The sequence below is a fragment of the Leptonychotes weddellii genome, chromosome 4, assembly GCF_054177405.1.
Source record: "Leptonychotes weddellii isolate Sample4059 chromosome 4, ASM5417740v2, whole genome shotgun sequence".
Lineage (NCBI taxonomy): Eukaryota > Metazoa > Chordata > Mammalia > Carnivora > Phocidae > Leptonychotes > Leptonychotes weddellii.
Window position 1 is genome coordinate 153283854 of NC_138372.1, and position 14988 is coordinate 153298841.

At 39.2% G+C, this 14988-nt stretch overlaps 1 protein-coding gene across 20 annotated transcripts in view; it reads right to left on the reverse strand.

Moving 5' to 3' along the window:
- Positions 1-958: 958 nt before the first annotated feature.
- Positions 959-14988, reverse strand: part of ENPP2 (ectonucleotide pyrophosphatase/phosphodiesterase 2) — a 142448-nt gene continuing 128418 nt past the window's right edge. For 11 of the 20 annotated variants that reach the window (XM_081816452.1, XM_081816449.1, XM_081816442.1 and 8 more), the window contains 6 exons: positions 14103-14251; positions 12977-13112; positions 12241-12318; positions 8690-8822; positions 6490-6646; positions 959-1557 (listed from right to left, as the gene is read on the reverse strand). In XM_081816452.1, the coding sequence (XP_081672578.1) occupies positions 1387-1557; positions 6490-6646; positions 8690-8822; positions 12241-12318; positions 12977-13112; positions 14103-14251 (824 nt within the window). In that variant the 3' untranslated portion in view covers positions 959-1386. The remainder of the gene's footprint in view (positions 1558-6489; positions 6647-8689; positions 8823-12240; positions 12319-12976; positions 13113-14102; positions 14252-14988) is intronic. The other 9 variants (XM_081816454.1, XM_081816453.1, XM_081816450.1 and 6 more) reach the window with 1 other exon arrangement.

Genomic DNA, 14988 nt, shown 5'->3' on the forward strand with positions numbered 1-14988 from the left:
TTTAGTATCATCGTGTTCACTTCCTCCCAGGAATTCTGACAGCTGGTGTCCAATCATCACTTTTTTCTCTTACCACCTTCGTCATGTTTCCCATATCCTAGTAAAATCTCTCCTATTTCTGTTGTAATGTGTTTTTTATTTGACACAATGTTTTCCTTCTTAAATACATTTATTTTTAAAGGAAACTTTATAGAAATTAAACACCCATTTCACTGACCATAACAGGGGCACTATGTAAAAATTAACATAATGAAAACAAAGCAATATGCTGTCCTCTTTTCTTTTTTTTTTAAAGGTGGATTAGCAACTATTTTAGAGATATGAGGACACTAATGTCATCCTTTCTCCAAGACACAATCAGGACTGAAAATCTCTGAATGACTTCCTCACTCTGTGTCTCATTACTTAAAGCTGTGTCCATCTACAGTCACCCCCACCTCCCCTTCAGGCCCCTGTCATATTGTATTATTACTAACACTTTTCACTTGGCATTTATTATTTTCTACCTGAATGGGTTAATTACACTTTTATAGCTATACCCCATCCCACTGTCTTATTTCTCTTTATATCCTCCATAGTTCATAGGTTGACCTTATACCAAATACATGCTTAAGAAAGTCTCAGTTGAGTTGAATATTTAGAGCTTTGAACCAACTTATCAATAGAACCTACTCCTCCAAAAGTCAAAATATTTTTAAAAGAGATTGGTGAGAGAGAGTATTCAGGAGATCTTCTGGTTCCCCTTGTCCTCTGCCCTCCTGATTTCTCAGAGATTTGTACCTAAACTATCTCATCCAGGCTACTATGGTTGAATATCATGGATATCCCTTTGACTATATGTATTCTATTCAGCAAGGAAGAGGGCTCAATACAGAAAAATGTATACCTTTCATGCATGAATATACCAGAAACAAATACTCTAATTTATAAGTGAAACGAAGGCCAAGTAAACCAGAAAAAAACTGAATGTGTGATTTATTATATTTAAGATTGGTCTATAAGGCTTAAATATGTCTGTCATAATTAACAGTAAATGAATGCAACTTTACAAAATCAGTATTTCGATACAGTACAGGACTAAATGTGGCAACTGTGCATTGGAAAATTAATATTTCCTCAATGCAAATATCAAATTTGCAGCACCATTTAGAAGCTTCCACTAAAAATGCAAGCTGCAGTATTTATTACAAGCTCTACTCAGAACTCGAGACTACCTAAATCAAGCATTAGAGAAAAACAGTGGAGTCATTCAGGCATAATATGTCAGATTTGGTACAGGATTAAAATACTAACTTTTTTTAATGTCCTGGTTTCAAATTAATAAATACAAAAACAATATAAAAATATACACCAGTTGATAAGACTGCACTGCAGATGATCAGATAGTTAGATCTCACTCTCGTACGTATGCAGGTATGTCTTTAGTGTCAGAATTTCTGGATAGCTGCGGCTCGTCTTTCGGAAGAAATCCAGACTGGTGAGCTGTTCGATGTCCCGCACCCGAGCTGTGTGCATCTTTATGAGTTCTTCCACCCACTGCGACTCGTCCTCTGAACTCTGCAGTGGAAACAGAATACAATCAGAGCCAGACTCTTCCAGAGGAGATTCTCCAAATGGTCAATTTTCTTCAAGTCCACAAATGAGCCCTCCATACTCCTGCACCCAGAGCCAGTGTGTCTTTTTCCTTCCTGGCTTCCCCGGCTGCTCTACCACATTCCTGCTGGGAACGTGCCACAAATACCTGCCCTTGGCTGTAAACGTTTTCAACAGCAATTAGCTGTACCAAATAAATGAGACATGTGGTGTGAAAGGGCATTTGACTCAATAGGTTTTCAGAACATAAATCAAAATTACAAAAACCAAAGGTCCTGGAGAATTCAGCAATGTGTTTCTTTCCCCGCTGCTGTCGAACTACACAGGGGAGCACAGAGCACAAGTAATTTGAAATGCTCTTCTGACTTCTAAGGAAAGTGAAGAGCTGATGCCTAATGCACAAAATCTCATGGGTGCGTTCCTGGTCTTTTGGAAGAATCCACAATATCAAGTACATCGTCTATCAAATTGCAATGAATTGATATTTGAATAATGAGTTCCACTTAAAGCTGCTCAGTAGCTACACCTGGTACTTTGGAGCCCAAGAGGCCTAGGCTGGAATTGTGGCTTTATGACTTCCTAGATAGGAGACCTTGGCCAAGCTACTTAACCTCTCTAGGCTTTCTTCATTGGTTCACAAGGAAAATAATGCTTACTTCAGCAGCTCCCCGGACAGTAGGAAGAAGAGGAGAAAAAAGGGGGCGGGGTGGACAAAAGATAAAGTAAGGAAACAATGTCATGGAAAAAAGGAAGGAAATCTCTTTCTGTCTTAGCTACTTGCCAAGATGGCCCCACTGGCACAAATTCCAATGAAAGACATCCGATGTCCCACACCAAATAATTTATTCGTATCTAAGATGAAAGTAGAAAGTCATTCAGGAAGAGTAGTTCTTTACATTTTAAAAATATCTTCTTTCACTTTTGAGAGAAAGAATAAGATCTGAGAGCCCTGAGAATTCTGGGGGAAATGGCTACATTCATCAGTAGACCTGAGGCAGGAGGGCCTTTTCTCCCAGAATTTCAATGGCTCCCAAGAGCCGTTCTACAAGTTGAAGGGTGGCTATGTATCTGAGGGCTGAGTATGTTCAGAAATGCCCTCGCCCAACTCCTTCACCACCCATGGTCTCAATGAACTCCCCACCAAAGCCCAAGAACCTGCAATGGGTTTTCTCGGAAAGCTCCAACCCACACAGACCTGGACAGGGAGCTAGAGCAGCTTTTGCCAATGCTAAATATGTACCACGAGGGTGTTGGTTCAGGAAACTGATGCCTGGCTATCCCGGGCAAAATGAAGAAATAGGAAGAAATTGCTTTGCAGGCTGGGGAAGTAAGGAGTTTAACCCTGCATGCCCCACCCTCCTAACCCAAGCTAACCAAGTTCTCTGGGATTCACAGGAAGAGACAGACCTAAATATAACTCTGCCCACAACGGGACTGACCAATCCTCACTGTGACCATATAATTAACGAAGTAGGAGGTCTCCAAATGGATCAGGAACCCCTCAGAGTAAGCAGAGTGAGCATGAAGCTATATTTTGGGAGAATTTTCATATTCAACTCTTTATTTGATTTTTCAGTGGCCTAGTTTTTCTTTTGTAAATGCAATCATGCAAATATACAGACAAAGGGGTGAAAAGGTTTTTCCTAATTTAAATAGTGGCCAGCTGGGATTATAAGAATTCAAAGAAAAAAGAAATTGTCTTTTGCTATTTCTTTCCTTGGAAAGTAATTTGCCAATTTCATTTGAAGGGCATTTTCTTCTGGTTCTCACATGCAAAAATCTCGCTTAACACTAGTCATTAGGAAATACTGGCCATGCAACACAAGAAGAAAATATCTTCTGCCTGATGCAAGCTGGCAATCCACAGAAATATTTGCTAGAGGAGACTCTGGTGTGAAATGCAAAACTAATAACATCCAAATAAAAGTTCATGTGCACCTAGGGAAGGAAAGGAAACACTTTAAAAATAAATAATTTAGAAGATAAATGCAAAAGCCCACCCGTCAACTTGCTTATTGTCTTTCTTGCTATGGACATTTACTCTTCATCTGCCTTTTCTTCCTGAATTTCTCCTAAGTAAGTTTGTGAATTCAAGCTCCAGCAGTTTTAAGGTGACCTTCAAAGCAAGGACAGGTGTCTGTGTGGGCAGCATAAGAATAAGACATATGCTTGCCATAAACTCTCCAAGAAATATCTCTAAGCTCTAAGCAGAGTCAGGAGCCAGAAAGGAGAGGAAGACCTGTGAGGACATCTGTGGATTTCACTGGTCAGTTCTACAATTTGGGGGGCTGAAGAATGCCTTTGAACTGAGTGTCCCATCACCAAAGTCCCTTGACGACAGACACACTTGAACATATACTCCCCAGGAATCTAGGTGTACCTTAAGTGGCCTACTATCACCTGGAACGTCTTTGTAGTCTTCTGTCTTAAAAATGCACGCAATAGCTACTTTGCACATAACAAAATAAACTGTATAACTACTTGGCTGTTGGAGCTTTGTACTTCAGAATGTAAATGTACATCAGTTTTTATATATTTGTGAATTCATCTGTGGGAGGAGTAAAGGAAATCGAAGAGTATTTAATGATTAATGTGGTTTTCTTTTCATTCTATAAAGATTTGAAAATATATTTTTATATTATTTTACTTACTTGGAATTCACAGAACACACTTAAGTGATTAGGATATAACAAAATTACATTTATCATTTTTGCAACTTTTTTCTTTAGGCCTTTTTATTTCTAAAAAAGATGAAAACAAATAAATTCTTGATTATAATTACCTTAAAAAATGCATGACAATTTGCAATTTCACTCTATAATACATGGGTTTAGGGTTTTTTTTGCAAAAAATTTCACCTCCCCATAAGTTTTTAGTAAAACTGAAGTCCGAAGAAAGTATATCATGCTTTGCAGAGGCCTTACATCCCCCTGGTACACCACTGGCTACTCTTGTGGTTATGAGTAAACAGAATGGAGGAGGTCAAGCCAGTAAGTTAATGACAGCCTGCCTTTCACTTGCAGTACCCCCTGCTTCTCCACCTCCCATCAAATTATTGACAAGATCTTATTGATCCTTCAGTATAATACTGCTACCTTCCACCCTCTTTTTTAAATTTCCAAGACCACAACCTCACTTCCAGTTCTGTGACCTCAATCCCGTGAATCTTGCCAAAGCACTTTGAGCACCATGCTTGACCCCTTCCAACTTAAATTTATCTCCCTGAAGCAGAGCCCAAAATGCTGCTCTTAGGTGTTGGCATTTTCCATGGCTACCTAATGCTGGTGTGATTGGGAAAGTTTCTAAGCTCCCAAGGTCCTGCTATGGAAATCTGATAAACTTTAAGGAAGATGGGCTTTTGAAGTCAGAAGGCTTGAATCTAAAGTTCTACTCTCCTACTAACTAACCAGGTAACAACGTATCATACTTTTCCTTTATTACCTAGAGCTTTCACAACAGTGAACGCAATGGGATTGGGGGGAAGACCATATAAGCCTGCCTGGTGGAGTAAAGAGATGATTAGAAATAATCTATGTGGAGGACCTGCGCAGTTCTTGGCTCACAACACGGACTCAGAAAAGGGTTGCAATTATTACCTCTGCCACTATGGCAACTATAACTACTACTTTTATTTTAAATTTGATTCCAAGCAACTTTTAAAACCTTATGTCCCACTATTACCCTCATTTCCAATATTCTGGTCAAGCTTCATTAGCTTTCTTGGCCATATTTCAAATTTCCATTTTTTTCCTGTATTGCTTTGGGTATATCCACAGCCTCCATCTTCACCCACAGCTGAAGCCATAGTCCAACAGCTACCTTGTCCATGAAGCTGATAACCTCTGGCGAAGCTATTTTTTTTTAAATTCAATTAGCCAGCATAGAGTACATCATTAGTTTTTGATGTTGTGTTCAATGATTCATTAGTTGCGTATAACACCCAGTGCTCATTCTTAGGGCTCTTTGCCTTTTGTAGCCGTTTCTGCACCTATTTTATTTGCTCTGGCCCACCGCAGACCCCTGGAATAGTAAGTACGTTTAACAGACTGCTGTTTCTCCCAGAGCGCCTTACACAATTTAGGAACTGAGTAGGACTTGTGACTAAATCCCTCTTCCGTAGATTACATCCCTGCTCCTTCTATTCTATAAAGCAAAATCATGGGGACTATTACTTCTAAAATCAATCTTGGAGCACAGCCTTTCTGTCACATTAAAGAGATCTGGGGAAGTGATGTGAACTGTCCCCAAGTGTAGGCAGAATGAGTACAGGGCCAGGAGCCCACTGCATGGTTCCAATCCCTGCCCGGGGCTTTCTCATGACGCCTTCCTGCCTCCATGGACAAGTCATCTGTGCTATTTGAGAATGGGGTGACCTGTTACAACTGCTCTCATAACTAGCAGTAGATGGAAAATCTGATTTATAATGTATATATGCCTGTGTGTACGTGTCTTTAAAAAAAGTTTTTATTAGAGACACTTTCAAACATCCACAAAAGTAGAGACTAATATAAAGAACCCCTGTGAATTCTTACCTAGTTTCAACAATTATCACAATGTTTGCTCCTTTCATCCTACCTTTACAAAGTATGTCTCTTGCAAAAGCAAAAACATTTGGGCACTTTGATCATTTGACAAAATCACACCCATAATTAGAACTACAATAAATGTACACCCCCATGCTCCTCCTCCCCACCCCCTTACACTGAAAATTGAAAGCCATTCAAACACAAAGCTCCCAGGTGATAAGCAAAGTTTTGTTTGGGTCTTTTCTTCTTTCTACTTGGTTACAGTGTATAGTCCAAATGGCTTATAGTAAGTGTGTAAGAGTTTACCAGTGGGAATCTAAATTAAGAAACAAAGATGACTCATTTTAGTGGACTCTGTCTTTGAACTCACATTGCAGCTCTCCTCATTGTCCGGTCTGTGAGGGAGGACGAAGGAGGAGACAGACAGGGGGCCATCACACTTGTCAGCAGGCTGAGTGAAATCCAGGCAGCTGGTGATGATGCTGTAGTAGTGAGTTGGTACGGGAATAGAACTGCCCTCCACATACCTGGAGCGGGAAGGAAAATAAAATGACCATCGATGTAGTAGCTTTCTTTTTAAAATGGTGACCAATGAATATTGCCTACGTCACTAAAATTAACTCCCATTCAACGGAATCATTTTTCACTTCTAAGCACTAGCCTACTTCTGTATTTTGAACATAATGCTTTTGCTGCCTGGAATCCCCTCTCTCTCTGGACCTGGCAGAGTGGAAATGAAATTCTAGGCAAAGAAAACAGCTTGAACCAAGACTTAGATAGTAGAAACGTAAGGCTGGAAGAGTCAATAACAAGCCATAATTTGGGGCACCTGGGGGGCTCAGTCCATTAAGTGTCTGCCTTCGGCTCAGGTCATGATCCCAGGGTCCTGGGACAGAGCGCCACATTGGGCTCCCTGCTCTGCCTCTCCTCCCTGCTTGCGCTTTCTCTCGCTACCTCTCTTTCAAATAAATAAATAAAATCTTTTTTTTAAAAAAAAAGCCATAATTTGGCAGCTTCTGAGGGCCAAGTTGTGGGATTTGGGCATTATTGTTTAGGGAGTAAAACCTAATCGAAGGTTTCTGTGCCAGGAAGAGTCATCATGAGATCCCACGTTTCAGGAAGATAGCTTGCACAGAATTGTGTAAAGTGGACCTGAGGGAGGAGACACTGGAGCTAGGGGAGTAATAAGCCCTTTCAAACCACAATGAGATGCTGAACTTGGTACAGAGAACTCATTTACTCAAGGAAATACTAAGGACTGATGAGCTAGTGATGAACCTAGAAATTAAAAAAAAAATCTCTTCCAGTAAATTGAAGTACAGAAACTCACAATTCCTTACCTGGTTTTCTATTATCTTAATTTTAATCATTTTCAAAATATATGATTGAAATGATAACAATTTTGGCTAAAAACTGTTAACAATGATCAGCAATAAAATAAATGTACGATTAAGATGAAATTTCTTTTATGGATGACGAAAAAGGGAGTAAGATAACTCCTATTTTATTAATTATATATATGAAAAAATAGCTTTTTATTCCTAATTATCTGTAAAGCACAATTAAACCCTCTCATATTTTATGCCACTCTCTGTTTCATGCATGTATAAAATTAAATGACTTCTAAAGAGGGGCACCTGGGTGGCTCAGTCGGTTAAGCAGCGGACTCTTGATTTCAGCTCAGGTCATATCTCAGGATTCTGGGATTGAGCCCCATGGCAGCCTCCCTGGCAGGATTCTCTCTCTCCCTCTGCTTCTCCCCTGTATGCAGTCTCTCTCTCAAATAAATAAATACATCTTAAAAGAAATAAATGACTTCTTATGAATTTATTATATTTGTATCTTCTTGCCTTCTCCACCAAACTTTAAGTTCCTTCTGAGCAAGTATGCCTTATCTTTTTATCTCCCCAACAGTATCATGGAGAAGGATAGAAACAACTAGATTTGACCAAAGTCTATATGGAATTTCCTATTAAGATATACTGACCCAGGGGCACCTGGGTGGCTCAGTTGGTTAAGTGTCTGCTTTCAGCTCAGGTCATGATCCCAGGGTCCTGGGAGTGAGCCCCACATCAGGCTCCCTGCTCAATGGGGAGTCTACTTCTCCCTCTCCCTCTGCCCCTCCCCCTCCACTCATACTCTGTCTCTTCCTTTCTCTCTCTCAAATAAATAAATAAATAAAATCTTAAAAAAAAAAAAAAGATATACTGACCCAGAAAATCTAAGGGATTCCAAAAGTCCCCCCCCAAAAAATGGAGATGAGGGAAAACTATCATCTTTCCACTGAAGAGTTGTTAAAGAATAAATGACAAATTTTTAAAAAATCTTTTGGTACATTTCTCTCATGCAATGGAAAAGTGCATTTATTTACCGCAAAACTCCATTCCCTTCCAACCACCATTACCACATTTGATCAAAGGTCCCAAAGCACTGAAGAAATCACAAGGAGATTCAAGAGCAAAAGATTTCACAGGTATCAGCTCTTCTTGAGCATGTGAATATTTGAAAAAGAGCCTTAAGTGAGCTCTTAGAATTTAAAAGTATACACTGAGTAGAAATGACAAACTTACTGTTTGATTTTGTCCTGTGTGTCATGTAAGCCATCGTAGTCATAGTCAAAAATTGGTCCACTTATCACATTAACTCCATTTCTTTCTGAAGCATATTTCTTCACCAATACCCTTTGGAAATAATTCCAGATTCCTGTGGGGGGGGGCGGGAAATCCATTCTTCATGAACAAAAACTCCTTGCTGTGGTCAAATTCTCTTTAGGTTGCATTCTACAAGCCAAATGTCACAAGCCAAGAGACAGCAGAGCTGTTGCGATTCTTGAAAAGAATTTGCCCTGAAATATCAGCTATGTGTGTGTCATTTATGAATCAGCAGAGAGAAAGGTATGGAGACATTGGTAGGGGAATTTAGCTCACCTCGCCCAATAAGTCAGGGAAGGGTTCCTCACTGACGTGGCTCCTGAGTTCTGAAGGATAAGTGGGTATTTTCTAGGCAAAGGGGTGGAAACACAACAGGCAAAGGGAACCGAGTGTACAAAAGAGGAAGTACAGTGTTGGTGAGAAACTGAAAAAAGGCCTTAGTCTACCTTTTCTTCCTTCATGATCTCATAGATATGCTTATTTCCAAGTTTGTATCTCTAGCCCTGATCCTTCCAAGGAGCTCCAGACATGTTATTCAACCACGCATTTCATGGTCCTCTTGAATACCTAATAATCATGTCTAGCAAAAAAATTATCCAAACAGAATTCTTGGTCTTCATTGCCAATCCTGCTCTAACTCTTGGCTTCTCCATCAGTTAATGGCACTCACTCACTCACATGTTCAGGTCCAAATCCTAGGAGTCATTCCTGATGTGGCTCCTTCTTTCATATACACATTGAACAAGCCTTGCCGGGGCCACTTCTGTAATACTCTCCCATCACCCAAATCTGACCACCTCTCACCATCTTCACTGCATCCATCCTGTGTCAGCTACTATCTTCTTTGCAAAGAACTACCGCAAAAGACTACTTCCCAGATCCCAGTGAGAAACTCTTACTTCTCCGCAGCCCATTATATAATAGCCATTTGGATCATTCTGCACCATAATTAGATTGTATCACATTCTTCCCACCTTCCTATTCCTAACATTCCAGATGATGTATCACTGCAATTAGAATAAAGTTCCAACTTCCCATTGTGGCCCCCCCTGCCTACCTGCATGACTTTACTTCCTACTTCTTTCCCCATCGGGCACATGGCTTTCTTCCTGCCTTCCTATTTGCTGAACTTGTTTCAGACTAAGCTTTTGCATTTGCTCTTCCTTATTTTGGGAAAACTCCCTGATCTGTGCATGTCTGCTTTCTCCTCCTTCACTCATTTCTCATTTTCAAGGTCATCCCTGGAGAGGACTTCCTTGCCCACCTCAGCTCCAGTTTATATTATGGTCAGTCAGAATGACGGAGAGGAGGAGAGTGGGGGAAAGGTGAAAGAAGGGAATGACAAGAGGACAGGAAAGGCACATAGTGAGTTGGTTCTGAGATGTTAGGTTTAACTTAACTACACTCTACTCTACATGGGGGTTGTGAGGTTCAGGCTATCACTTCTTATCTCCCCTTATTAAAAAGCACTTGGCTGTTTTTCTCATGGTGCTTCTACTGTTCTTTATACCTTCTATACTCTACTCTGAATGAGAAAGAGCAGTCCACCAGAGCCAAAATGCCACAGATATTTGTAAGAAAGAAAGGAGGACAGTGGGAGAGAAGTTCAAATGTTAAGCACAAAAACTGGGAAGGCAGAGAGGGAAAGAAATAACAATGAGAACAGTCAAAAGGCCAAACCCACAGACATGTGGCATGTGAAAAAACCATTCCCCTAGGGAAGAACAGCGAGCCCTCTGTGAAAGGCCTCTTGCCATGCCAGCCTCAGGGTGGTACCGTGTGTTTCCTTTATTACTGCTTGGTCAAAAAAGCATCAGTAAAGAATAAAGAAATCCAGGAAACCCTGATTTGTGGAAATTAAATGAAGATGCATTCCATGTAATATTACAACAAATATATCTATGTGGGTTTCTGAAACATTTCTCAGTTGGGCCTAAGAAAAAAAACCAGGAAATCTCCTTTTAAAAGCTTACTTTAATTTTTACTCATAAGCAAAGTATTCTACCTTTGAATAAACCTTCATTTACTAACTAGGACATCAAATAAACATTTTTTTTTTTTCTCTAGAACATGTTGGTCATTTCACCAATGTCAAGTTGGGGAAGCTTGCCACTGTTGATGACACTCCACAATCACGTGTTTGGATTCTGAGACTGTATTTCAGCCCCAAGAGTCCTGTAATACAGCCAGTGCTCCTTTGCCAAGTGGAAGTAGGTAGAGGTGCTTCCTATTCCTACCTTTCCTATAAGCATATAAGTCTCTTCACTGTAAAGGGAGGTAGAAGTTATTCCAGAATGCTTTCTCTATGTTTGAATACATGGATGAATAGATGGATCGATGGATGGGTGGGTGGGTGGGTGGATGGATGGATGGATGGATGGATGAGATGGATGGGCAAATGAATGAATTCTTTGTAATTGGAAATAGAAAATGGACTATTCTGGCCATTGGACAATTAAATCATAAATCCATATAAGCAATAGAGATCATACAATCAATTCTCATAGTTTTATAAATGAGAGGTTAAATGACATTTTTATGATTACATAGCTAGTGGTCATACTCTGGGGACCAGAACTTGGTTTTGGGGGCTGGGCTCTCTGTACTTATACCTTTCACAGCATCATTATTATCCACAAATATTTATGTTATATACAAAGAAATTATAGGTGTCCAAAGAAACTAGAATAATTTGCAAAGCCCTAAGACCATCTGAATTTAATACTCTCATAATTCAGAAGACCCTTTAAACTCTTTCTGGGTTTCAAGTCAACATTCAGAATATATCACCACCATCTACCCTAAAAGAGAGAAGTGCTAGTGGCTTTTAATTTAACATTCAATAAATAAATATAGGTGTTTGTTAAATGTCAAGTGGCCTCCAAAGCACAAAGAAGACCCTTCTTACACCAATATAATGAACACTGAAATAGATGGAACACCAGTTTAGAAGCAAAATACAAACTTGGTTTAGTACAGTTTCTGTCATTTATGAATTGGGTCATTTCTTGTGACTTTCATTTTTCAATTATAAGCAAGGGACAAACAACCTACCGACCTCCCTCACAGATTCATATTTTGGATTAATGGTAGAGAATTTACATGAAAGTTCTTCAAAAATTTGGGCACCTGGGTGGCTCAGTTGCTTAAGGGTCTGCCTTTAGCTCAGGTTATGATCTCAGGGTCCTGGGATTGAGCCCTGCATCTGGCCCCCAGTTCAGCGGGGAGTCTGCTTCTTCCTCTCCCTCTGTCCCTCCCCCCGACTCGTGCTCTCTCTCTCTCTCTCTTGCTTTCGCTCTCAAATAAATATATAAAATCTTTAAAAAAATAAAGTTCTTCAAAAAATATAACAGCTAAACATGTGAAAGTTACTATTATCAAAATTAATATAGAGGTAGAAAAGGTAAGTGGCAAATTTAGAAATATTTCTTTTCATAAGTAATAGTTTACTAGGTAAAGATCAGACTTACGTTTGAAAGCAGGGTACATTGGAACCATATTGGTTACAAGGAATGCATCATATTTAGCTTCCGGTGAAGAGCTCAGATCTAAACATTAGGCAAACAAATAGTGTCCATTACTTACCAAAATCTACACCAATGAAAAATCAATCTTCTAAAATGGTCCAAACATCATGAAGTGAATGGTGAATGGATCTATTCCTTTATTTCTACTTGGTCCCTACTTGATAAGCATTTCCTCCTTCTTCTCCCACCCAATGTCTTTTCTTTACCAAGAGCTCTCTCCCCAAAATCTTTACAACGCTTTTTCCTCCTACCTAGTCTTGGGTCAACTACATATTATGTAAAAGAATTCCTTGATTTCACTAGCATAATTTGGACTTAAAATATGTCATCAAGTCACTGAGAATAAAAGAGCTTCCCATATTCTTAGGTGATCACCTGTATAGTATTTAAAACATTAATGTCTTAATGATACACTATTTCACTTTCAGAGTCCCACTTAATGATGTGAGGGGGCACACTGTATATTGCCTTGAACTTCAGAATTCTCCTAGAGAACAGGATTTGTGAAAGGTGGTCTCTCTTATGACCGATTTTGGAAGGATCCCATAGAAGTTCACCTCTTCAATCTCTTGAGTTCCTCTCTTGAAGAAAACCTGAAGACCACTGAAATCCTAACAGTCCAGATTCCAGAAAATAACATCCCTCTAGAATGATCAGATCCTGATATTCTGTAACTTACAAGGAGGGAAGAGAAATCCATAGGACATCTGTTTATCATTTTTGTAGGCCAAACAGCTTTGACTGAAACTCGGAGACACACGGACATCAGGCCGGACGCAGTTGGTTAGGTACTCGGGGACACTGGAGACTTCCGCCTGCAAGGTGAGTCAGAGGTAGTTAGGAATGCCATCACAAAGACCATGCTAAAGCAATGGGGAAATATGGAAGCCAGGCTGCTCTATCATGAACGGCCAGAACCAAAACCCCTCTAGCTTTTACTAGAGCTCATACTCTGATAGCCTGACTCCAAAAACAAAGCCTCAGTTTTAAATACAATAAGCCAGGAATTTTCAAACTCTTGTATTTTTTTAGTGGCAGAACTCTTTTATCAAAATCTTAAGTAAAACAACAATATGAAAAGCAGAAATTGGACTGCTGAAGTAATGGATAGGATTCCATGGAAGATAGCTTAAAAAATAACACTCTAAGAGATAATACAGACATATCGTCTATAAAAGGGAGATTGCGTATACAGCTGTATACCAGGGCATACACACACACACGGGGTACAAACCAACAGGAAGCTGGGTTTGCAGCACTGGATGTATTCACTTGTAATCGGAAATAAAAACATGCCTCAACTGCCAAATACATTTTTCTTATTCCAGATATAAATTTACCTATCTCATCTTCACCCAAACTGAAACCCCAGCATAAAATCTTTATTAAAAAAGAGGATGTTGACAGTCAGGGAGGCTGTGCAGAGGTGAGACCAGGGGTATATGGGAATTCTCTGTCCCTACTCAATTTTGCTGTGAGCCTAAAACTGCTCTAAAAAAAATAAAGTCTATTGAAACAAACAGCCAAATCTGGGTGGCTTCGGTAACTATTGGGCAATGGCAAGCAGAGTAAAAGCCATGAAAAGCATTAGTATACTCCCTTTGATATGTCGATAATTTAACATATTCCTGTGAAGTTATTAGAACATTGAATGCAGTGTAGTTCAAAATATCTTGCAATCGATTCGATGTAAGATTTCTTTCATCAAGAAAAATTAAAATCTTTTCTAAGACAAATTTCTGTTAGGCAAGCAATCATTACATTAATGCAAGGAACGTAATCACATGAAGAATATAAAACCCAACTTTTTCAACGACCTGTTTGGAAATAGTGTATGATGTCCAGAGAGGCATTAGGAATATTTCACTATAACCACTTTCAAAGTCAGTGTGATATAAGATATCATATCTAGTCCGATAAAGCACTGCGGGCCGTCCATAGAGGAGGTGTCTCTCTAGGAAAGAGAACATAAACCGTGTTAAACATATATTAAACTACAACAAATGTGAAATAAATATTGGAAGAGTCAAGGTGTCCAAAATTTGCTTGTTTACTTATTAATAGTGTAGTTCCTCCTTCTTAATTTAATCAAGTTAGTTTTCCTAACACTTTGTGGTTTATCTGACCACCTAAGCATGGGTCAAACCTTACTGTTACCGAAAGTATAAAGTAAATGCCATATTCGTTTTAATGCTTTAGTTGTGAAGAATTTTAATCTGTATAGGAAGGAAACATTATAATAAATATTGAAATGATTCAACTGAATGGGAAGTCAATAGGATTGATTTTTATAGAATTCATTCATTTGACCCCTGAAAAGGCTCATCAAGTTAACCAATGATTTAATTAAGAGGAAGGCACTCTTTGATCATTATTTGCAAACTGCAACTCAAATAATGCATTATTTCAGCATAAACAGTGAGGAGTAATGAGCATTTAAGTAAGCAGCTTTGTCACATGGAGGAAAACTCTTTAGGTAAGAACTTAAAGGAACATGTATAGATAAAATAAGTGGGCATTCAAGAGGGTCCTTTGAATACAGAAGGGGGAGGGTCATCACATACCAAAGAACTCAGTTAAGACCCAAGAATGTGGACCTCCAAGAGAAAGCTCTCTGCTTAGGGGTTAAAAAAAAAAAAAAAGTTCTGAAACCTTACTCTTTTAAGAAGAAATGGGAGTTTAGTGTGCAAA